At 46.5% G+C, this 23,726-nt stretch overlaps 1 protein-coding gene across 5 annotated transcripts in view; it reads right to left on the reverse strand.

Moving 5' to 3' along the window:
* The window catches only part of LOC133353041 (high affinity cAMP-specific 3',5'-cyclic phosphodiesterase 7A-like), a 119,541-nt gene that overhangs the window by 12,093 nt on the left and 83,722 nt on the right, over positions 1-23,726 (reverse strand). For 3 of the 5 annotated variants that reach the window (XM_061569128.1, XM_061569131.1, XM_061569130.1), the window contains 6 exons: positions 17,675-17,764; positions 15,131-15,285; positions 13,516-13,579; positions 12,598-12,693; positions 10,530-10,630; positions 4,036-4,167 (listed from right to left, as the gene is read on the reverse strand). In XM_061569128.1, the coding sequence (XP_061425112.1) occupies positions 4,036-4,167; positions 10,530-10,630; positions 12,598-12,693; positions 13,516-13,579; positions 15,131-15,285; positions 17,675-17,764 (638 nt within the window). Of the gene's footprint in view, positions 1-4,035; positions 4,168-10,529; positions 10,631-12,597; positions 12,694-13,515; positions 13,580-15,130; positions 15,286-17,674; positions 17,765-22,571; positions 22,743-23,726 lie in introns of those variants that run through there. The other 2 variants (XM_061569132.1, XM_061569129.1) reach the window with 2 other exon arrangements.

The following is a 23,726-nucleotide window of genomic DNA, read 5'->3' on the forward strand; positions in this document are numbered from 1 at the left end:
AGCAGCATTTTTCTTTCTCTGCCTCTTGGCCTCTTTCCCAAGGTCCCTGACCCTTCCACAACGGATTAGCACAGTTGGCTGTGTACGGTGGGGACATTAAAAAAAAACGATAATCTGCAAACATAAATACAACCTTCTCCATCCAACACACACCTGTGAGAATGTACCCAAACTACATCTCTTTCGCTCGATCGTCCTGATTATACTTCTGCAAGTAAGGCAAAGGGTGCCCACCAGTTTAAACAGGAGGCAAATTCCTAACGAGCGCCACTGTGGGAAGCCTCCAGTTGTTTCGCTTAATGAATCGACTCGCCCATGTGAAGGGAATGGGAAATTTTGCCTCTTAATCTAAAACTAAACTAGTTATTATTTTACCAGGCAAGGTGCACTGAACTATTTCTCACTTTTTCAGAAGCGACATAGCCACAAATGACAGCTCAACGAAGTAGCTTATCACGTGGAAATTTACAGCAGCCAAATACTCTGAACGATTCAAGGATTCTAAAGGTGGATGCAAAAACGGGAAGAGCCGGAGAAAAATCCATGCGACCACAGGGAGGGAGAGAACATGCCAACTCCAAATATACAGCAGGCGTCAGGATCGGGATCGAACCCACGACCTCCTGTGTACCAGGCAAGGGAGTTAACATCTCGCTATCGTGGCGCCCACCAGGCTGCCATAGGCAGTTGCAGGGCTGCGCTACGCTGTCGGTAGAAAGGGGCAGTGCAGAACAATCCGTTGTTGTGCTTCTAAGCTCATACGTCTTTGCTCCCTGCCTTCCACCCAGGCTGACCAGTGTGGTGAAGTATGGCCAAATAACTCCCACAACCCGCACGGCATTGTGGAAGGGCTGTCGTCCGGCAGTTGATTGATGTAAGGGATGTAAATTTACAATCGTACTTCTATGTGACTGCTGCTTAAATCGAGGAAATGCCGAATGGAGAGAGAGAGAGAAACTCAAGGTCTGTAGAAACGAGCGGTAGTCCATTTCAGTAGAAATGTACATACACTTATTGCTATATGAACGTAATAATGCGGACCCCGATACAAACGGTGTTTAATTCTTCAGAGTGTCTACGGACTGAGCTTTTAAACCAACGCGAAATGTCCTATCGTTATCAGTCCGATTTATACGATTTCAGAAAAGGCCTTTCAGAAAAAATTAAACTGAACGACGGCGTTCACCCAGGGTGACCCACCCCCCGGCCGCGTGCTTGAACAGCCGGGCAGCCCGGCGGGTCTCCAAACAAACCTGACGCCCCATTTACGACTGTCATGCCACTCGAACGCTGCACGCGCATCTCAAGTTCACGCCACTGAGCAAGGATCCTGGTGCACTCGACAGCTGGCTACGACAAGGACCTCCCATCGAGCCCTCCTGTAATGGATGGTGGCTGTCATCCATGGAGGAGTTTCTTACCACACACTCCCGCGTAAGCACACGGTTGTGTATTTATTTGCCGAGTGTATTTATAGAGGGCAGATTAATTTTGCCGCAGTTAAGTTTTTGTTTTAAACACCCTTCCTGTAAGTGTACGCGAGTTTTGAAGGGCAACTGGTTGTCATTGTAATGTAATATTGTTTATAACCAGCTGAGAGCACACTGGGACTAGAAGTCTCTTTTCTTAAGGTAGGCCCCGTGTTTAAACACATTCAGATGTAAAGGTGACACATTAGTCAGTATTAATGTGCACAATGTACACGTAAACAAATGGTAACACAGAAAAGTACAACGTGAAACTTTGAAATGAATAATAAAATTATGATTAAATACAAATTAAACGATGAATTAGTTAAAGAATCCAAAATTAAAGTGCAACTTCAGTGTCTAATCACACAGTGACTGAGATGAATGGATTGATGACAGCAAGCGTGTGCAGAGAGGCAGTGACGCATTAGCATGTGTGAAACACGGATCCCTATGGGTGAACGTCCAATAAGTGCAATTCCCAAATGCCTACACTCGTAACGTGTGAATAATGAATCTGATAATAATGATAATAATAATCAACATCTCGTGTCCGATGAGGGATGGGCGATTTGTCGTCAGGATGACGCTGCCACAGAGAAGATGCACTGCCTGAACACATGCCAACACGTCATCAATTTGCTCGGGCACGCGCCACTTAGGTCGCCGTTAATGTCGCACGCGACCGTGCGACACAGGCCAGAACCGCACGAGCAAAAAGTGTGTGCACGCGTGCGTGGGCCTTGCAAGGAGTACGTACGCAACCGCGCAAAAGTACCTTTGTTTGCACTTGTTTGTACTTACACACGGTTTATGTTTGCATGCCGAGTTGTTCGCAGTGTGTGTGCGCGTGTGAATGACCTTTAGTCGGCACTGTGCCAAATACGGTGTTTAAAAATCTGTACAAGGTGGGGAAAACCGATCGCAACAGCAAGAGAAGAGATGACCACGATGCAGTTCTTTGGGCACTCGTGTTTTTTTTCTCATAACGCTTATTTCCGGGAGCTTTTTTTTTTTTAAACGCAGTGCACATTTTTACGTGTTGTCCCAGTACAATGTGTAGATGGTGGCAGTGTGTGCTTGAGTGTTGCATGGGGTACGATGCGTGCGCATGTACGCATTTATGCGTATGCAAGTTTCCACTTCTGTGAACCTATTCTTAAAGTTATCATCATCACGACCTCACCTTCCTCTATCCTGAGCTGGCAATTCTTGCATTTCTTTCAGCTATCCGGGTTCAACTTAGGGTCAAGCTGCTCTTACACACCGATGCTTCAAAAAAGGCTGTAGATTTAAACCCCGAGTGGATCCACATTCATATAAACAAGGTTTTATTTACATTCATCCAGCTCTTTTCAGCTGTCAACACACTTATCACCACCGAGCCCTCCAGCAAAGACTGGGACAACCTCAAAGAGCAACATTATTTTCCCACTGTTGCAAATCCACCCGGCGAAATCTCGCGTACCGAAGGGCATAATCTCGTTTTGAAGTGGTGCACCGTTTTACAGTCGTCGACCGCCACAATTCGGGATCACGATTTGACAAAAAAAATATGTGGATGTATGTTTCACCTCGTTTTTAACGGTACTTGTTTGTATTACCGGCCTAAATGCTTTTCAAGTGTCAATGCAATACTGCAGGCTACATACAAGAAAGGAAAAGTATAAGAGTCCTTAAAACGCAGGTTTTTGAAACCAACACAATGATCACTCACTGTATTTGTAAAAGTTTAAAATGCTGTTGGGTGGCAGAGGGCAAATGACAGACAACACAGGGACTTACAAACAAGTTAGGTTCCAGAGGTCTGTCCGTAAGGCGATTTGTTCATACGTCCAACTTTACTCCTATGGATTCCAAACGTGTTGTACGGCGTGTACACTAAACACGGAGCATCGCTTTACAAGTTGTATAATCTCCTGTTGATCTAGATGCCACTGGGTCGTCATTCTGCAGATGTAGATGCCACCGGCGGTTGAATTTACGGCCCCCATGTGGCAGAACCCAAATACAAATATTAATCATTTTAGGCTCGGTGACGTCAATTGCAAAAAAAGCTGCCACCGTTAAAAACAATTTCCCAAATTAGAAACTTCTCCCCAATCAAACGACTAAAGCTACAACATATACACTCTCGTATACTCGCCCGTAGGAATCTTTAATCGTTATTCAGACTATGAACGCTCATTGTGCCACAGTGACATGCTCACAACTGCACCCAAGCCGTGTTGTCGGTATATACAAGAAACCTCTTCCCACTGTGAACCTCAATATTTCCTGCAGGACATTTGCCGAAACACTTAAAAGCTTCTTTCCTCTCGGTGGCAGTAAAAACCCGTGATTATTTTTAATTAGCCTCTTAATATGCGGAAGATGCTGCACTCGGAGCAAGGGAATTACCCGACCTCCCTGGGTCACCCGAGGGTCTGTCTCGCTCTTCTCGTGCCTCGCTTCGTGTTTCTTTGTTTCCCCCTCGTGTCTCTCTATCCTCTCTCCCTCTCCCATCTCCTCGCGTCGCTCACACCGCCGACGCGGGCCCGCGGCGTGCGCAAGAGGTGCCCCTTACGTGGTACAGGCTGGCCAGGTGGTGGTGAGTCTTGATGAGGAAGGGCTGGTTGACCCCGGGGTGATCCACGTCGTGGGCCGATGCGGCCAGCAGGCCCAGCATGATGTCTCTGCGCGTCAGGTGCACGGCCAGCTGCAGGAAACCACACGCCAGGCACGCGTCGGTGAGCCACGGAGAAAGAGAGAGAGTGAGCCCGCACGTGATGACGCACACGACACAGAGCCAGCCGTTACAGCCTCCATCAGACTGTCGAGGAAAGTGCCGTCACAGCCAGCACCCTGGTGGCACGCGAGAGGGTCGGTGGCCAGCACCAATCCTGGCTGCCTTTGTCTTCCCAATTGGTGATGTTTACACACTGCACCAAGTGCAAATTTTACGACCTCTACCTGCTCGGGTATCCATGACTGATGCCAGCAGCGAGCGGGAATTGAACTCGGGTCGCCGCACTAGTCGCGCACTGCGCCAATCGCCACACGACCGTTCTCCAAACATCAACGGACACGTACACGCACCCACGTAACAATATGCTGCACACACTTGGTTATACACAAATACATTAAAAACTTCCAGATCATATATACAGACCAACGTATAGCCTTACAGGAACCAAGTGCTCTCAGTGAGCACCTACTAAAGCCAGCAATACGCAAGATTTGGGGGAGGGGGGTGGGGGAGAAGAGGTAGTTATTCAGAATGCCTGGTCATCTTTGTCTCCCCAGTGCAGATGTTCTCACAGTCGGCATTTATTGATGGCTTGGTCAACTCAGGCCCGAGCGCAGGTTCATGGAGCCCTCGCCACTGATGTGCGTGGGCAGAATTCCAACCCCCGAGTGCCAGGAGGGCACCATCGAAGCGCGCCAACCACCGCACCTCACTGCTGCCGCAGCTGCAGACGTATCTCAGCACGTCTCGTAGTCGTGTACCATCTTGTGGTTAAGTCAACTCGCCCGTAAACGCACAGACGCTAACGCAAGCATCAATGAACACGACAATTCAGGTGGCCACATATGGACGTGCGTTGCGCAAAATATTCAAACCAGCAAACACATTTTGCTTCATTGCTGAACTCCGTTTCGCTTTTGTAATTTTGGGTGGCCCAGGTCACTCTTGGTCCCATGGGTTTCCTATCTGGATAAATAAAATAAAAACCTGAAACTAAATATACGTTGTGTTGTATTGCATTGTATTTCTAAGTTTACTATGTTTGTTTTCTCATTCATTCTTACCTGATGATGGTTGCTTGTGTTGCAATCGAAACGTCGTATTCTATTATCATTTTATTTATTTTCTTTCTACGTGACTTTACCGAAAGAACCAGAGAGTAATTCCTGCAGTCACGAAAGCTTCGAATCTAGTTTAAATCACAATATGTTGACTGTAGCTATACAGACATCCGCGTGACCACGCACGTGTTTACACATGCCTTAGCACACCACAACAGTCATGGGCACTAGCAGCCTCCATTCTTGCACCGTGTGACAATCGTGCCAGATCAGTACTGGCATCAGGATAGTTAAATGATCAGTCACGCTGCATACACAAAGCCAAAGGTCTCCCAGTATAGCCTGAACAGACTGTTGGGGAAAGTGCTTTTAGCGAGCACCTATGTAGGCCAGAATGGCACATGAAGGGAGTGGGTGGCCAGCACTACGCTCGGCCGCCTTTGTCTCCGTCGTGGGCAAGGCTTACACACCGCACCAGGTAATAATTTTAGGCCGAGTCAACCTAGGGGAGGCCCAGGACCAGTTGAGATAATCGTCAATGGTGTCAGCCATGAGCAGGAATCAAACCCAGGTCACCGGGTTCGTAGTGCAGCGCGAAAACCACTACCACTACCGCTCCCCACATACACACATTTGCTGGACTAACTGGTAGCTGATGAGCAAATACGAGCCCCTGTCCTTGATGCCAGAACCGGCTCTGCAGCCGCTTTTCCATGGTTACTGGCTGGTCATCTGCAAGACGTGGCTGTTGTTATTCCACTGCGGGATTAGCCGACTGTCCCAAGTTCCATTCAAGCCTGCATCAGCCTGTCGCCACCATTCACTTGCTGAAGGTTCCAAGCAATACTGTGATCACGAATTGCGAAATCAGGCCCAGTCCCTGCCACCCCCTTGTCAACACGGAGGGCATGGGTGGCATCGTTGAAGAACCGGGGTCCATGCAGCCGCGACGGTGGTATCGAGATGAACACAAAAACACCGTCGTATTTTAGTAACGTCCTGCGCAGAGAATTGCCAGGTGGCGGGGTAACATGAACTGTTGACTTGGCCCCAACTGGCGCAGTGGTAAGCGTTGACGAGCGTCACGCTTTCCCAGCTGCGTGACACTTTGTGGACGAGACAGATGACAGAGAAGGTGGGGGGGTTCAAATGGAACTGTCCGTGTCGATTTGGAAGAACGTGACCGTCATTTTTTTGTGGCACGTGCTGCGTAACCACTAAACTAAGCAACCTCGCGCGCTCGGTATGACACTGACATCACGCTGAAAACAATAGCCTGTGCACGGCCGCACAAAGACAGCGTGCCTATTTTGCAGAAGCATGCACGGACATTCTTTCTAATGCCCTACACGTAATGCGACACCGTATATGCAAACACGAAAATATTCAAACTAACGGTATAACGTATACCGTTCTTTAAATAATAACGATTTAACCAATGGATAAAAAATTACTATTTTTATTTTACCAGGTAAAGCTCCACTAAGCTATATAGCTCTTTTTCAGAAGTAAGAGCACAATGAAGTGGCTTATCATGCGGACATTAAAGCAGCCAAATACTAACCTAAACGCATGTTTCTAAATGTGTAGAGTACAAGCCGTATACAGGATGTGGACAAGATGATATAAAAACAGAGGCTATAATGAACACAGGTACATGCGAAGACAATTAACAATCACCACACCCCCAAGGGGTATCTGAAACGAAATCAAAAAGGAAACTGGAACAGCCAGCGCAATGCTGAGCTGAACACCAACGATTATTTGGACGCGTTAAAGTGGCAAATGAATCTTCGTAGTACTGCGGGAGTGGCAGGTTGAATGGGACACTGTTTGAGCACGCTCTGACAAGTTGACCAACTGCTAGGGGAAAGGCTGTTTCCGTGTTAACGTTCCACGCATGCAAATAGTGGACGTGACGGCTGCTTTCTGCAGGTGTGCGAAAGTGATCAATAGCCACTGCGTGGGCTCACGTAGTACGTGCCGTGCGGCGTGTTGTTCGGCACGACGTCCGACGTTTCAAAACTCTGTAGAACCCCCACCACGCGAGTTAAAACATTTCGTTTATCACGGCCTCACTCTTGCTGGGGAAGCGGGCCCTTCCCCTCCAACCCACTTCCTCCTCCCCCCCCCGCTCTGGTTTATCCAGCTCAGTTGCATCAGGACGGCTTCTAGTGACGGGTGACCCTCAAACTGGATCGCACGAATAGCTGCAATGGGCTCGTGTGTTGTTAAATAAAAGCTTAATGTATATATAAAATAAAACCTCTCTGTAGAATCAGAATATGTATTTATACTGGAGGAACCAGATGAGCTATCAAGCTCTTTTTCACAGATGTCCAGTTGGGGCTGGTAAAAAAACAACGAAACAGTACAAATACACGATAGTAGCGCAAAGTACAAACAAGGTCAACAAATCACCCAAACACATACAAATACAATTAAACCATCCACATCCTACCAGACAAAGCCCAGTATTCACTTATTATTGAGAAGCGACCTTGCCACGAGTAATAGTTCAAAGTGGTCCATCATTTGGACATTTATAGCAGCAAAATAATCTGAATACTCTCAATGCATGTAGGGGCTCTCTCTCTGTTCAGTGGAGGTTCCTTCTGCCAGCAGTGACATGATCAAGCAAAATGCAGGGCTGCCCCTTTAACAATTTACTTAACATGCCGAACTCGCAAAAGGCACGTTGGCTGAAATTTTCGCAATTGGAAACGATAACATTGTTCAAGTAATATATCATCACGACTCGCAGCACTCAGGGAAGTTTGTTCTGCTACGTTCTGCTGGACAGATTAATTTGTAAGAGAAGTGGGAGACCGCAGAGTGAACCCTGCCAAATTCCCTTTGCCGCAACGCAGGCAGGCAGAGGGGACGCGTAATGACATTATCCACATTTTGATTTGGATTCGAACTTGGCTCCCCTGGACTGCCGTGACGAGCATGCCATTTTCCCTGTACCATCGTGGCTTCCAATAACAGCAATAGCTATGCACTGACTGGAAAGATGTAGGGTTAAGAAAAGACCGGGGAGCAGCTACAATTACGACGACTACTGCCGCACGCAGTAATTTCTGTAACTCAAAACCACTGCGCTCCCCTGGATAAGACATCAGAGCAAAAAGAAATGTGTGTGGTGGCTGAAAAAATATATATTGTAAATCTTTACATTTTTTACCGAATAAGAACCAAACGCGCCGTCATCGAGCCCGATGGCTCTGAGACAACGCAATCACTGACCGCAGTCATGTCATTACCAGGGATGCCTTACGAGCAAGGCCAAGATTGCTGGGCTTCAATGCGCCGCGCTCTCCACAATGCACATTCCTGAGAGTAGGATTACGGGGGGCGGGGTGGAGGGCACGAGGTGACCGGGGGCTCTCTGTACAGCATACCCTAGCATTTTTTGTTTCACTATTTGGCCACAGGGATTTAGAGACACTGACGCTATTCGTGGCTCGCTTCAGAACCGACCTTTGGCGATAGTTGGAACGGCGGTGGCTCGACGTACCGCCCCCCCTCCCGCCCCCCCCCGAAGGATGCTCCCGAAAGCGATACGTGTGCATGCGGTTAAGCCTCTTTCCACGCTGTGCGCACAACTCGGCACCGACCGCAGCGGCATCGTGGTGGCAGCCCAGGGTATCACAAGCACGGCGCACGCACGCACACTCTCTAACGAACGTCGCTGCCACCACAGACAGAACCAGCTTCTGCGCGCCACACAAGGCGGTGTGTCTATGTCAGAAGCGGTACAGAAAGTAGGCTTCCTCGCCTATCTGTGCAAAGTCCGAACGGTATCTTCTCAAACACACATGCCCGAGCTTTCTACAGGCATTGCGATTTCCACACTCGCGAGCATAATACTCTATCGGTCGGCCAAATGTCTAAACCCAGTCATAATACTTCGACCAGGATTTTAAGGGTTGTCATGTTATATGAGGCCTATGACCATATTACCAGGATGTGGTTATAGGCCTTGTATAACAGGCCTGTTAAGCTAAGCAGTGGGTTGAGCAGTGTTCTTCACTAATTTTCAGATAAGACATCATCAATGCGAGGGCCACCACACATGATGATGATGGGGGGGGTGTTTTCACATTTGTGTATTGTCGGGGGCCGCACGTCAGCGGCCGTACTAAAGGCCACCAGAGGCCGCCAGTAGCCTGCGGGGCTTTGCAGTGAAGAGCACTGATATTGAGGGTCGATTGTGCTCAGATCGGTGACCGCCATGTACAAAGGAGGCTGTCACAGGGCTGTGGTGGGGGATACATTTTGGGCAGTCACGGGCAGCACAATCCATGACGAAATTATAAAAAAATAAAAAGAATTCACGTCATAGGCAGAATAAATCCAGCACATCGCATACGGTCCATCTGAATTTTCATCCATTAATGGGCATCCACTCGTTCAATTTGACCACAGTGGGGAGGTCAAACACTGTCCAAGTGGCTCCTTGCTCAATCGAGGGTGCAACAACTGCTCATCTACGTCGGGCCAAGCTCGTGGTGGAAATTAAACATTCCCATGGCTGGATTGAGGCTTACCAGCGAAGAACCACTGCTAATAAACCACAACGAAAGATGGGATTGGTGGCCCGAATTGACACTTCAACCGGGAATTTGAACTGGCAGAGTCGTTTGCTTCTCAGGCCAAGTACTCTTCACAGAGTGCCACTCATCGGTGAATCTGAGCATACACCGAATGACACTTGGCTTGAAGTGGGAACGCAGCAGGTCCCATTTAAACAGTTCAGAAATCCACTCGTGTATTATAACGCGAGAGGCCACGAACTAATCATTGCTCTTCATCTACAACTGGCGTAAACTGTGTTACCAACCAAGCTGGACGAACAACATCCTTTGAATTAAATAGCACTTTTCATTGTAATGAAAACGTACAGAATTTGTGCCAAATCAGACATGCCCAATGACGAGATCACAATAGAGTGAGGTGTAAAACTGCGTGTGTAAACGAGCATACTGGATACCCAGCGTGGCAGTCAGTTGAAACAAAAGGGAAAGTTTATTAAATCGTCCCCCCAGTAGAACTTGGCCGCTTGCTACGGGGGGTAATGCGTGGGTAGCTCCCAGCGTGTAAAAGTAGGCCCCAAAACCCTCTCCTCCGTGGAGCTGTCAAGTTCCCGACAGGCCGGGGGCCCTTCTCTGGGCAGCAGAAGCGTGAGATTTTTTTTTTGAAATGTCTTTAAAAAAAAAAACGAAAGAGAAAAAAAAGCGTCCGCCAACGCGCGTCGACGTTTCTCACCTTGGGCTCGCGCAGGTAGCAGTGCATGGCCTGCGTTACGTCCGCCGCGTGCACCGCGTTGTGGTACGGGTTCTGGTTATGGTAGTCTTCCTGCACCATCACTGCACAGAGACAACACCACCACCACACACCCACCGTACAGCCTTAACAGACTGTTGGGAGCAAGTGCTGTTCGCAAGCGGCACCTACAAAAGGACATCACGGTACGCGAGGGGGGTGGGGTGGCCGGCACCATGCCCGGCCGCCTTTGTCTCCCCAGTGGCGATGTTTACACACCGAACTAGGTACTCATTTGAGGCAGAGTCTTCCTACGGGAGGCCAATGACCAGTTCAGGTAATCGTCACTGGTGTTGGCCGTGAACGGGAATCAAACTCGGGTCGCCAGGTTCGTAGCGCAGCGCGCTAACCGCTACACTACCGCTCCGCACCCATCGTGGAGAACACACCCACACACCAGGCACATGCAAACACACACACGTGTATGAAGCCACGGCTCCGTCAACAACGAGCCTCAGAACATGTGCTTTCAGTAGACTTGCCAATTGCCTAAAACGTCCATCGGTTGTGTTGCTCGTCAAAATGGTGCACTGCATAAACACAGGGCTTGGTTCCACAACGTACGCAAACGTTCACTCAATTCCGAGCACCCGCAAAACCAAATTTAGTCAAAATTTTGATGTAAAAGTTTCGTGACTGCAGGGATTCATATTCTTGGTTCTTTCGGTAAAGAAATCCACAGCAAAAAAAAATTCTTGCCGTGGATTTCACACCTGATGACGATTGCTTGTGTTGCAGTCGAAACGTCGTGAACATTTTTATTGTTTTATATTTATATTATTTTACTATTTCCCTTCTACGTGATTTTACCGAAAGAACCAAGAATATCAACTTTAGTCTGTTCTCTTATAACGCTGCATGTTTTCATAAGTCGATGAATGTATTTAGGGAACGCACTTTTTATAACGTGAAAGCAAATTGGATATCACGCGATCGAGCAAACGGAACTACGTTGCACGAGTAGGAATAAGCGGTCGTACGGCTGCCTCGGCGTAGCATCGCACAAGGCAGTGGGACGCTGCTGGATGCTTCTAGATGCTATCTTTGTTCAGCCTGCGTACTCATCTCACGTGTTATTACTGACTGTGCTTTACTCTACATTATATATTATTTATAATAACGCAATTTTTCCAAAACGTGGTTGTCTTCAGGAAGACAGCTACCACGTTACAGGATAACAGGCTGTATTCAATATATGTATTTACTCGCTGTCATTTATTTAGTTTCAAAAATGATCTTGTGTTCTCAGGACTCCTGGTAACATAGAAGTTGCTAATTGACCTGGGTGATGATTAATTTGGGCTTGACAGTCAGCCGGGAAGAACATATTCTCGATACTTCAAGAACAACTGTCGCTCTCCTCTTCAGACGTCACAAACTGCTTTTAACCACCAGATTATCATTCCAGTTCACAAACGGGTTGTGATCCGTGTCAAGAAATGGTGCCGAGAAACTCGATTTGCTGTGGTGTGTGTGGTGCAAAGCAAAGGTGCCAAACATTTCACCTTAAATCAAACCTTCTTAAATATTTGGCAGGTTCAAATTAAGTTCAGAAAAAAAAATGATATTGTACTTAGGTTCATAGATTCTGAATCTGCATACAGAAATGCAGGAACGTGCAAAAACAGTGCGCAACATTCTACATCTACAACAGATTCCTAGAAATGGCTGCAAAGAAACACCTGTCAAGAGGGACTTCACCAACCTCCCTTCTAAATATTAAGTGATAATGTGGTGAACGTTTTTGAAAGCACCTCATAATACCCCTCACACTGCTTCCGAGGTTCCAGGTAAAAAATCAAAGCCATGTCACTTCCATCGTAGCGCCTGTATCTGATTATTTGACACGGAACAACCCAAACGGAACGGGCAGTGGGGAACCAACTCGGTGCAAAATAATAAATGCAAAGCCACGTCAACAGGCTTGCTGGTGCAGACCCACAGCGTTTGATGGCAGTACACCCCTGCCTGTGGTGTGTAGGCGACAGCGGCAGCAGCTTTAGAATCTCACCGAGAAATCCACGGAGCTTGACCATGTCGAGTTGGAAGTGCTGGATTAGTCCGTGGAAATTAAACAAGTGGCATGTGAGGGACACCAGGCTGTTCCCTGTTGAAAAACAAACAATGTACAACATTTTTAAGACCGAAACAGGAGGATTTACTCCGTAAGTTTAATGAGGCTGGTTGTAATTACTGGCGAAACGTCACGGTATTCAAATTGTAAATGTTGTGGATTTAATTCTCCAACACGCCGGTGTGCTGAACTAGTAACTAATTGGAACTTCTTGATTACGTGACAAACCTTACGAATTGGCTGTGTCAGGGGGTGGTGGGTTTAATGACACATTCATATTTACGTGATCCAACCCAAAAAAAAATCTCTATTATGGATATTGCTCGCTTAAGCCTACGTGTTAAACTACAAAACTTGTAACGTAGCAGCGATGCAACTTTCCGATTATGTTTTCGCGTTGCGCTGTTTGACATTCGGCTCCTGAAGAAGCTTCCCAGCATGCGGGGGCGAAACCTTGGACGTCGTGCGCAAAACAACACGCGGCGGTGCAATCGGGAAAACATCGGAGGAGCTGTGCGACACAATGACGATAACCTGATGAAGTTGACGTAGCAATACACTTGGAGAGAGAGGAGGTGCGCTAAATGAACCAAGCGAACCGAGTAAAACTCTAGGCCATGACTAACATCAGCGGAAATTGGCCAGAACTACATTTTTTTAAATATAAAATTAAGAAAAACTTTTTTTTACCAAGTTTAAGATCATCGAAGTATAATATAAATACGCATTCGTGCTCAGCTGGTATTCTCATTTTCAAGGGAATGCTCATAATTGAATTCTGACTTAGGTCGGGGAAACTTATGCCTTTGAGAGGACGCATGAATAATTTAACAACGGCGAAATTAAAAGTCTTACCGTTGGTTAATCGGTCGAACAAAAACATGTCAAAGCTCCAGCTTGCAGCCTTCATCAACATGCACTGCAACGGAAGGCACACAAGTCTCACTTAGCACATACCACGTGTACATCAATACACATGCAATGCTACATCCCTCGTCTACTCAAAGATGGTCCGAGCAATGAGCAGAGAATGATACAAATAAAAAAATTGGGAGAATTAAAAATTCTACAAAGCTACACTTTACAACAAACCAATGGTAAATTATCTACTATATATTCTATGCACAGGTATATACATATGAATTACCATACTATCATATGGCATTATAAATTCCAATGCACCTGAAGACGACGTACAAAAACAGCGTGGCACTAATTTATATAACTGATTGCAGAGAAGAGAGAGTCACAGTCACAACAGATGAGGAAGTTCTTGAGACTGCCACCTGACCAGCGGGGGTTTGGAAGCGAAATTGATAAAAGGGTTTTGCCCAAAACCCGGCAAGAATAAACAAGTGATGATTAATAAACATGATCGGCCAAGGTGATAAGGTCATACACATGCCACCCCTGATGCCATCATCATCGCCGCCATCATCATCGCCGCCATCATCATCGTATGAGAAAGACTGGGAACGAGTGGGGTAGTGATACGGCCCGGCGGAAGAGTGGTCGCCGTTTGTTGGAGAGATGCGTAGGTCGAATCTGAAAGGCGCCCCTGGTTAACACTGTGAATGTATGTATGTTGAACTTCTTTCGTGCCGGGCCAACTGTACTAATCGGAGGTGCGGGGGAAGTATTAACCGCACGTGCCGTCCGCTTCACAGTGGACGTTAAAGATCCCGTGTCGTCATTCATAACGAGTAGGCCACCGTGTGCCGCCGGCGTCATGATCCAAATTTTCCAGATAAAAAAAAAAAAATGTATCGCCAAATGAACTTAAATCGAGATTACACGCAGCAATCATCGTCCCCCCATACTGGCGGACAATGTCCCTCTTGCAAGGCTGGCGCCCAGCTACCTTGTGCGGTGCAGGGACAGCTACCACTGGGGGTGCTCTTCAAATATTTGCGATGAGATGTGGTGTCATGAGCTTTGAGTTTCTGAGGCATTTAAAGAACTGGGTGCCATATGAATGTCATTATGAATTTGAAGAGGATCGTTGTCATGAATGTGAAGATGATCGTTGTTATGAATGTGAAGATGATCGTTATTATGAATGTGAAGACGATCGTTGTTACGAATGTGAAGATCATCGTTCTAGATTTGAAGCTTTCGTGACTGCAAGGATTCATATTCTTAGGTTTTTTCGGTAAAGTCACGTAGGTAAAAAATTAAAATTACTAAAAAGTATTAAAAAAAAATACGGTTTTCTTGGAATTTCTCTCACTTGATACAGCTATCGTGCTGTAACTGTTCCGCCTGAAGACGGAAGCTTGTGTTGCCTCCGAAACGTCGTGATTTTTATTTTATTTTTATTTTACTTTTTATTAATTTAAATGTTTTACCTATGTGACTTTACCGAAAAAACCTAAGCATAAGATGATCGTTGTTATGAATGTGAAGATGATCGTTATTATGAATGTGAAGACGATTGTCGTTACGAATGTGAAGCCGTGCAGGAGCCCACCTTGGCCTGCCCGTCGTAATCGTCGTCCAGCATGTGAAGGGAGAGACGCGAGCAGCCGCCCCGCTGCACCGGCGTGGCCCGCAGGTAGCGCTGGCAGCTCAGCAGGCGCTTCACCTTGCGCCGCGACGCGCTCTCTCCAGAGCCTGCCGCCGCAGCTGCATACGCGACACAGGATCGAGACGGCATGGCTGATGAGCACAGGATCGACAAAGCTCTGGCAACTACGAGGAGCACAGGATCAACACGGCGCCGGCACCACCGATGAGTCCAGGATGGACGATGCGTCGGCACTGCTGGTGGGAGACTCTTTTACTTTTCACCATCGCAAGGCACAAAGACTTCTGCTAAACCAAAAGACCGCTTGGGGTCGGGCTGCTCGGATTTGCTATTCTGCGCCTCTTCGAGGTCACGTCCACTGTCCTCGTTCCGCTGCATCCTCCCATCTCTCACCCTCGGTCTCCCTCCCCTCCTCCCCTGCACCGCTGGTGTCTCTACAGCCCTTCTATCGCTTCTTTACGCGTGCCCAAACACCAAAGTCTCACCGCACCTTAACTTCTCGAGAACATCAGTGACTCCCGCTAAGGCTCAAACTTATTCATTTGCATCTCAGCATTCTCATCTCTGCCCTTGCAAACGGTATTTATTTCTTGTTATTCTGAGCCAGAAATATTTATTTCCCGAATTAAATGCGGTTCCACATGGCTGAGACACTCCACTCCGGCTACCAAGAACCGAGCTCCGTGAAGCGAAGACGCTCCCCGTCGAAGGGAAACCCAAACGCGCATGAGCAAAGATGGCATTTCAATCGCTGGAGGGGGGTAACATGCTGGGTGATCGGGGTACTTTAAAGTTTCGTTGAAAATTCTGTCGCCCCTAAAGGACATGAATTGCATAGATTTGATTTGCTTGTTTACCCAGGAAAGCCTCAACACTTTTTTTCAGGGGTATCCTGCCAAGTTTTTTTATTCTTGCAGAAGGGGGTTACATTATATATATATTTTAGCTATTGGGGGAGACTATCAGGGAACTCGGAGGAATCCCACGTAGCGGTGGGTGAACATACAGAATAAGATTATTTATTTATACTGGAGGAATCCGATGAGCGATATAGCTCTTTTTCACAGATGTCCAGGATTCAAACTTCACGTAGAAAGGCAACCCAGTTGGGAATCGAACCCATGAAAAAAATCGTCGTGATCGGAAAAACCATATTGTTGCTTTAAAACTGTACGAGGTTACCTGTCGCACTGCCATACACGTAGGGCTATTCAATGAAACCCATCGCTTCTCTGAAGACTTAGTGAGGCTTTCCTGGATGAGCAAACAACATCATCATCTTTATATTCTTGGTTCTTTTGGTAAAGTCACGTAGAAGGGAAATAATAAAAATAAAACAATAACATTTTCACGACGTGTCGATTGCAACACAAGCAATCATCATCAGGTGTGAAAACCACAGCAAAAAATTTTTATTGTTTTATTTGTACATTTTTTTCTTATTTAATTATTTCCCTTCTAAGTGACTTTACCGAAAGAACCAAGAATATGAATCCCTGCAGTCACAAAAGCTTTAAATCGAAACATCATCATCATCATCAAGCCACAAACACTCCGGCAAAAAAAAAATCACAATAAAGCTGAGAACGGCGCACGATTCAACAGTATTTTCAGCACATTTACTGTGCGGTGGATGTGGGGGCCCCTAAAAAAAGGCAACATTCTATAGTAATTCTAATGGCATTACACAAATATGAGAGTAGATCAACTGGTGCTTTTTGTAAGTAAGTTGTCAGGAACTCTGGTTTGCCTCCAAAAATGACGTATTATTTGTACGCTTGCCTTTTTAAGCATTACATTGAGCAGCTCAATAGGTGTATCTTTCGTCAGCGAGACGTGTGTTCTATACGATTCTGATCATTTAATGTGACCAGTTGGCGGCTTCGGGAGAATTTCAAATCCGGCGATGTCAACCGTGACGACGCGCTGGGACATTCGTGGGTGCCTTGGTCGTTCACTTCGCCAGCTTTGAGAACTAACACGATTGGCTCAAGTGACGACATCACATTCATCCCTATATTTAAGACCGAAACAGGAGGATTTCTCCGCAACTCTGGCTGTCCGTCTGATGATGCTGGTTGTTGTAATTACTGGTGAAACGTCACGGTACTCGAATTGTAAACGTTGTAGTGGGTTTACTCTCCAGCACACGACCGGCGTGCTGAACTAGTAGCGAATTGGCACGTTTTGTTGCCGTGACAACCCTTACTAATTGGCTGTGTCGGGTGATGGCGGGTTTAACGGCACCTTTATATTTATGCGATCTAACCCAAAAACCTCTACTATGGACAATATTGGTCGTGAAAGCCTGCGTGTTAAATTGAGAACTAACAACACAAATTACCCGGTAAGATTTTGTGCGAGCTCGGTCACCCTAACCCCGACACAACGTGCATCGTCCATCCACTTGAGCGAGGAGGCGTGCGTCTGAGGTGGTGCGAGGGTGCGTGAGGCGTGGGATCGCCATGAGCCCGGGGACTGACTTACAGTGCAAAAGTCTAAAGTCGAGTTGAGGGTAGGAGCCCCTGCGCTGGGTCTGGGCTGAGAATCCTGCCTGGCTTCTTACTCGCACATCGCCTGCAACACACCAAACAAAATCGGCCACTCACAGAGCCTCCTGCAGTAGTAGGCGGAATAATAATTATCGTAAATAAGTACTGTAACGGCAAATAAGCAAATGTTAAGAATTGCTGAAGCTCTTGGCATTAACAAGCTTAAGTCGTATCGCTTAGTTTGCAATGGAACTTAGATTTAAAGAGCGTCTTCATGTTTTCACCTCGACAGTATCACACAAGGTATTGACCGATATACTCTATTGCGTTGGCAAAACCAAATTACCATTTTTGGTTGTAAATTGCCGGGATTGGTGCGGGAAAGCCTTTTCAGAATGAATGAGAGGCCCTGCCATAGGGGTTTTCGCGTGCAATTTACCCCTGGGTATGCTGGATTGCCGAGTGGTCACAACGTGGCTCAACACAGAGCGAGTAAGAGTTAGAAAGTGAGGCTCCCAAGCCACCTTAGAGCCGCGTTGGGGGGGGGGGGGCACTACCAAAGTGAGCCGTTTCAATTGAAAGTTACACGATTTAGAAAGGGAGTAAAAAAAGTGATCGTTCTGTGCCTATGCCATCGCTGAGATAGCAAAATGAGAAAATTACACAAAACTAAATGACTTTAAAAAAACAACTCTGTGCAATTATGGTTATCTTGGCCTCCCTTGCGAAAACTGTAATGACGATTAACAAACAGGCTGTCACAGCCCGCTGAGTAATTCGCGTATATTGTTCACACTGCACAGTAATTGGACAATTGCGCTTTTACGTTAATTGGCCATAGAAAACGTTGTGGATGATTTTCACGTGCCCCCTTGCGGGCGAGCGACCGCGAGCGGACGCTCACCTCCCTTGATCCTCACTCCAGTGGCCAATGTCCCCCCCACCGTCTCCTCCATCTCTGCACCGTTTACCTCCTTGACTATTTCTATTTAACAATTTTTTCGTTTTACCAGGTAAGGTGCACCACTGAGCTGCTATATAGTGCTTTTTAAGAAGCAACCTGACTTTCACAAATGATAGGTCAACATCGTGGCTTATTGTGTAGAGATTTATAGCAGCCAAATACTCTGAACGCCTGTCGAGTCTAAATGTGGAGGGGACAACCACAGCAAAATCCACGTGACCACGGGGGGAACATGGAGAACTACAAACATACAGGAGTCAGGGCCGGGATCGAACCCACGACCTCTTGTATGCCAGGTGAGGTAGTTAACATTTCACCACCATGGCACTCTTATAATATATGTACACAATGGTCTCGAAGAAAGAAGGGCACGTAACCTTAATTTTCAAACAACTGAAATGCATTTTAATGCCCGTAAAATGCACCTTTCCCTGCAGTGATATGTTAGCGATGGATGCCTCGCTACCCACTGGCTACAACATTACGGGCACTCACAACAAAGAGGTTTGGGGAGGGGTCAAGAGGTTGAGGGTCATGCCACGCAGCAACCAAGGGACAGGTCGTACACCAAGTACAGCAAGTACAGAGAGGCAGGCGTCAAGTCAAAGTAAGAGGAGACAGACGACAGTTGTGTAGCTTGGTGTACTGCACTATGACAATACGGACGGCCAGACACACTGGTCCCATATGCTGGCCACGTACTGTATCACCGTGGCTAATTGGTTTATGAACAGAGTGAAGCAGCCCCTTAGGGCCAATGGGGTTCCCAACCTGTCTGGGCCCCTGGAGCACTATGGGCCTGCAAGATTTCCACGGACCACCATGCAGGAAAAGAAATCTGGCATTTCGTGAAAAGAAACTCATCTGCAACAGTTCCAGGAACACTTCCCATGGCCTCGCCAAGAACCAGTCGTCCGCGGACCAAACGCTAAATTATATATATACATCTTTTTTTACCAGGTAAGGCCCACTGAGCCATAGCTCAATGAAGTGGCTTATAATGTGGAAATTTATAGCAGCCAAATAATATAAACGCATGTTTCTAAATGTGGAGGGAAACACTGGAGGACCCGGAGAAAAATCCACGCGACCACGGAGAGACAAGACACGCAAACTCCGAATATACAGCAGGTGTCAGGTGTCAAGGGCCGGGATCGAACCCACGACCTCCTGCATATCAGGCGAGGTAGTTAATACCTTGCCACCGCGGTGCCCCGGTGGGAACAAAAGGCTGGGAACTAATGCCCTAAATAAAATAGTTGTCACAACACGTGGCAAGACAAAGGTGGTTATGTGTGGCTCTAGCTACATCAACTCCTGCCGAGTGTTGTCCACCCAATAAGAGCGTGCCCCAACAGTCCCTCTCGTCAGCGCGTGTGTAAAGTGCAGCAACCTTGCAACAATTTAACCAAAAACACTTAAGCCGGATCTGTGTAAGAAAAAGTTTAATTGTAAATGTATGCCAACAAGCTAAGTAAAATGGACTTGCTCTGAAAGTATGTAGTATTGCTGCTACGACTAGTGTAAAAATGATACGTTCATTCTCTATGTGTGAGCCACGAGACAAAAAAGTAAAATTGACTTGCTCTGAAAGTATGTAGTATTGCTGCTACGACTAGTGTAAAAATGATACGTTCATTCTCTATGTGTGAGCCACGAGACAAAAAAGTAAAATTGACTTGCTCTGAAAGTATGTAGTATTGCTGCTACGACTAGTGTAAAAATGATACGTTCATTCTCTATGTGTGAGCCACGAGACAAAAAAGTAAAATTGACTTGCTCTGAAAGTATGTAGTATTGCTGCTACGACTAGTGTAAAAATGATACGTTCATTCTCTATGTGTGAGCCACGAGACAAAAAAGTAAAATTGACTTGCTCTGAAAGTATGTAGTATTGCTGCTACGACTAGTGTAAAAATGATACGTCCATTCTCTATGTGTGAGCCACGAGACAAAAAAGTAAAATTGACTTGCTCTGAAAGTATGTAGTATTGCTGCTACGACTAGTGTAAAAATGATACGTTCATTCTCTATGTGTGAGCCACGAGACAAAAAAGTAAAATTGACTTGCTCTGAAAGTATGTAGTATTGCTGCTACGACTAGTGTAAAAATGATACGTTCATTCTCTATGTGTGAGCCACGAGACAAAAAAGTAAAATTGACTTGCTCTGAAAGTATGTAGTATTGCTGCTACGACTAGTGTAAAAATGATACGTTCATTCTCTATGTGTGAGCCACGAGACAAAAAAGTAAAATTGACTTGCTCTGAAAGTATGTAGTATTGCTGCTACGACTAGTGTAAAAATGATACGTTCATTCTCTATGTGTGAGCCACGAGACAAAGGGAAGCTAGAATAGATCCAAAAGTGGAAAACATTTGGCATTAAAAAGGAATGCCACCTTTGAGAATTTTGGCCAAAATAATAACAGCAAGGAAGCGATGCTTAACCAACTTTAAAACACCTTGCATACCCGTTCCAGCCTGCCCTGAAGCTGTAAATATTATGGAACTGCACTCATGGTCCATGTGCAAACACAAACGGCACTTACAGCCACGGCTGAAGTGTTTGAGCAATGCGAATGGATGGGAACACACAATACAATACAAGTGCACATGTCTGGCCACAGCTGATGTTGAAATGAAAGTTCATGGAAATGAGTGTACGGAAATTAGAAGAAGTTGTGGGAACGGTTCATTAAAAACAACACGGAGCTAATAATGGGCTGAGGTGACCTCGAACCATCGGCACAATTCTCGTGACGTTAATGGACACCGCTTCACCATGTTTCGGGAGAATGACGGCCGATATTTTGCCGAAATTCTGTCCAGGCAGAGGAGAAAATGTCTTGAGTCAAGATTTAAAGGAGCAAGGATTTCAAGGAGGAGGAGATAGCAGCTCACTTGTCGATGTTGATGGAAATCCAGAATTTATGGGCAGCCCAGGAGAGTAAAGAACTTCTAGATTGGAGGCTGACTGAGTTTTCCCAATAAGCCTCAACTGCTACCGTGGCAGTAGCGTGGGGGGCAGTGGTAACACTCGTGTCTCACTGCAAGAACTGCTTGTAGTTTTAATACAGTTGTGGGATTTGGTAGAAAGATTAAAAGGGGCGGTGGTGGTGGCAGAGGGTGTTGGTGCAAAGGGGATTGGCTGCGATGACCTTTTGACCACGACATACGATCCTAACCCTGACGCTTGTTGTATATTTGTCGTTTGCATATCTCTCTCCCCCCGTGGTCGCATGGTTTTTTTTTCCGGGTCCTTAGTTTTTTCCCTCCATATTTAGAATCAACATGCATTTAGAGTATTTGGCTGCTATAAATGTCCACGTGATAAGCCACTTCGTGGACCTATCAATTGTGGCCAGGTAACTTCTGAAAAATAACTATATAGCTCAGTGGGCCTTACCTGGTAGAAAAAAAATGGTTTCGTTTGTAATTTAGTTTATAGTCAAATAACAATGAGATTAGCCATGTAATTCCAGATATCGCCGCAAGACATATTTGAATCCACTCAATCTTTCAAAGGGTTAATCGCGTGACCCTTGATGAGAATATTGATCAATGAGTCTGTCTACACTTCAGGGTTATTCAAACAGCACACAATTCTCAGTGCCTATGGTCATGGAAAGCAAAGGCCATTGCATGTTAAACATCAAAAAATATGCACTACGGCAAAATAACTCCTCATTACACATTGTTATTGTGTTTTTGAGCATGAAAAAAAATGCTTGCGCATGATAACGAATGTGATAATTACCTTCAAAACAGAAACTTAAATAGACATTAAGTTTTTACTACAAGCATGCGAGTCAGTGGAGAAGAAAGCTGCAGCCTACGAAAGTCTGAAAAAATGTCCGAACGGCACTGAATACAACACTGCACACGACGGCACGGCCACAGTGCGTGCATCAGAGAGCGGCGCGTACCTCTGCAGAAGACGTGCATAAAGCCTCCGGTGCTCCCTGCCTGCCTGCCTGACGACGATTGAGACGCTCCCGCGCGTTTGCGAAATTGCACAGGGCTCTCCGCGAGCAGGCCACAGCGTGGACCGGGTGTCACATGGTCAAATTAGCCACCTGCTTTCAGTTACGTGTCACCCATTACTAAAGGGCACTCCTAAAAAACGAGTGGCACGCGACGCGGCCGAGTATTTATACGCGCACGCACACGGCAAGGCAGGGGGGGGGGGGCAAAATAAATTAATAAATAATACGTCCGTACGCCCCACAGGCCAGGGTGCCCTTGCTTCACAAGGCCAAGCCTTACGATGGGCTATACGGGGCGGGGGGGGGGGACGTGATATGGGCCAGCGGTGGCGCGTTCACAGGCTCGTTCTAGTGGGTCGCGGTTCGACTCTGGTGGCCGCCCTGGTTACTGTGGGGGGGGAGGAGGTAGCATTGACCGGACAACTTCATGGCGAGCATTGCAGATACCGTGATGTCAAGAGTAGGATATTGTGTGCCGGTGTGACAGTCCAAATTTGAAACATTACCCGCATAATGCACAGTTGGAATGTGGAATTTCGCCTCAAACTAAACAATTTGTACGTTACCAGTTAAGGTCCCACTGAGCAATATAGCTTGTTTTCAGAAGCGACCTGGCCATAAATGATGGCTCAACGAAGTGTCTTATGGTGTGTAAATGTATAGAAGCCAATTAATCTGATCGATTAAATGATTCTAAAATGTACAGGGAATAGCCAGAGGACTCGGAGAAAAATCCACGCGACCACGGAGAGACATGCAAACTCCAAATATAAAAGCATCGTCGGGATGCCACCCACAACCTCTTGCATACTAGGCGAGGTAGTTAACATCTCGCCACCGTGGCGCCCATAGCAGTCAAACTCCCCTACTGGATAAATACTTTGCAGGATCCTCCTTAAACAGAGCCATGAGACTCAGCGAGGCTTTCCTGGGTAAACACGTGTACCAAGTGTAACACGTATACATACGTTCATACAAGTACACACACGCATCTTCAGCATGTGCTCACACAAACACAATTGTGTAATTTTCCATAGGGTACGCCAATTTATAAAGATCTTGGAACACCGACTTGCTATTTAAATTCCCATGACT

Source organism: Lethenteron reissneri, chromosome 42, assembly GCF_015708825.2.
Source record: "Lethenteron reissneri isolate LAM-NWPU_2019-01 chromosome 42, ASM1570882v1, whole genome shotgun sequence".
Classification (NCBI taxonomy): domain Eukaryota; kingdom Metazoa; phylum Chordata; class Hyperoartia; order Petromyzontiformes; family Petromyzontidae; genus Lethenteron; species Lethenteron reissneri.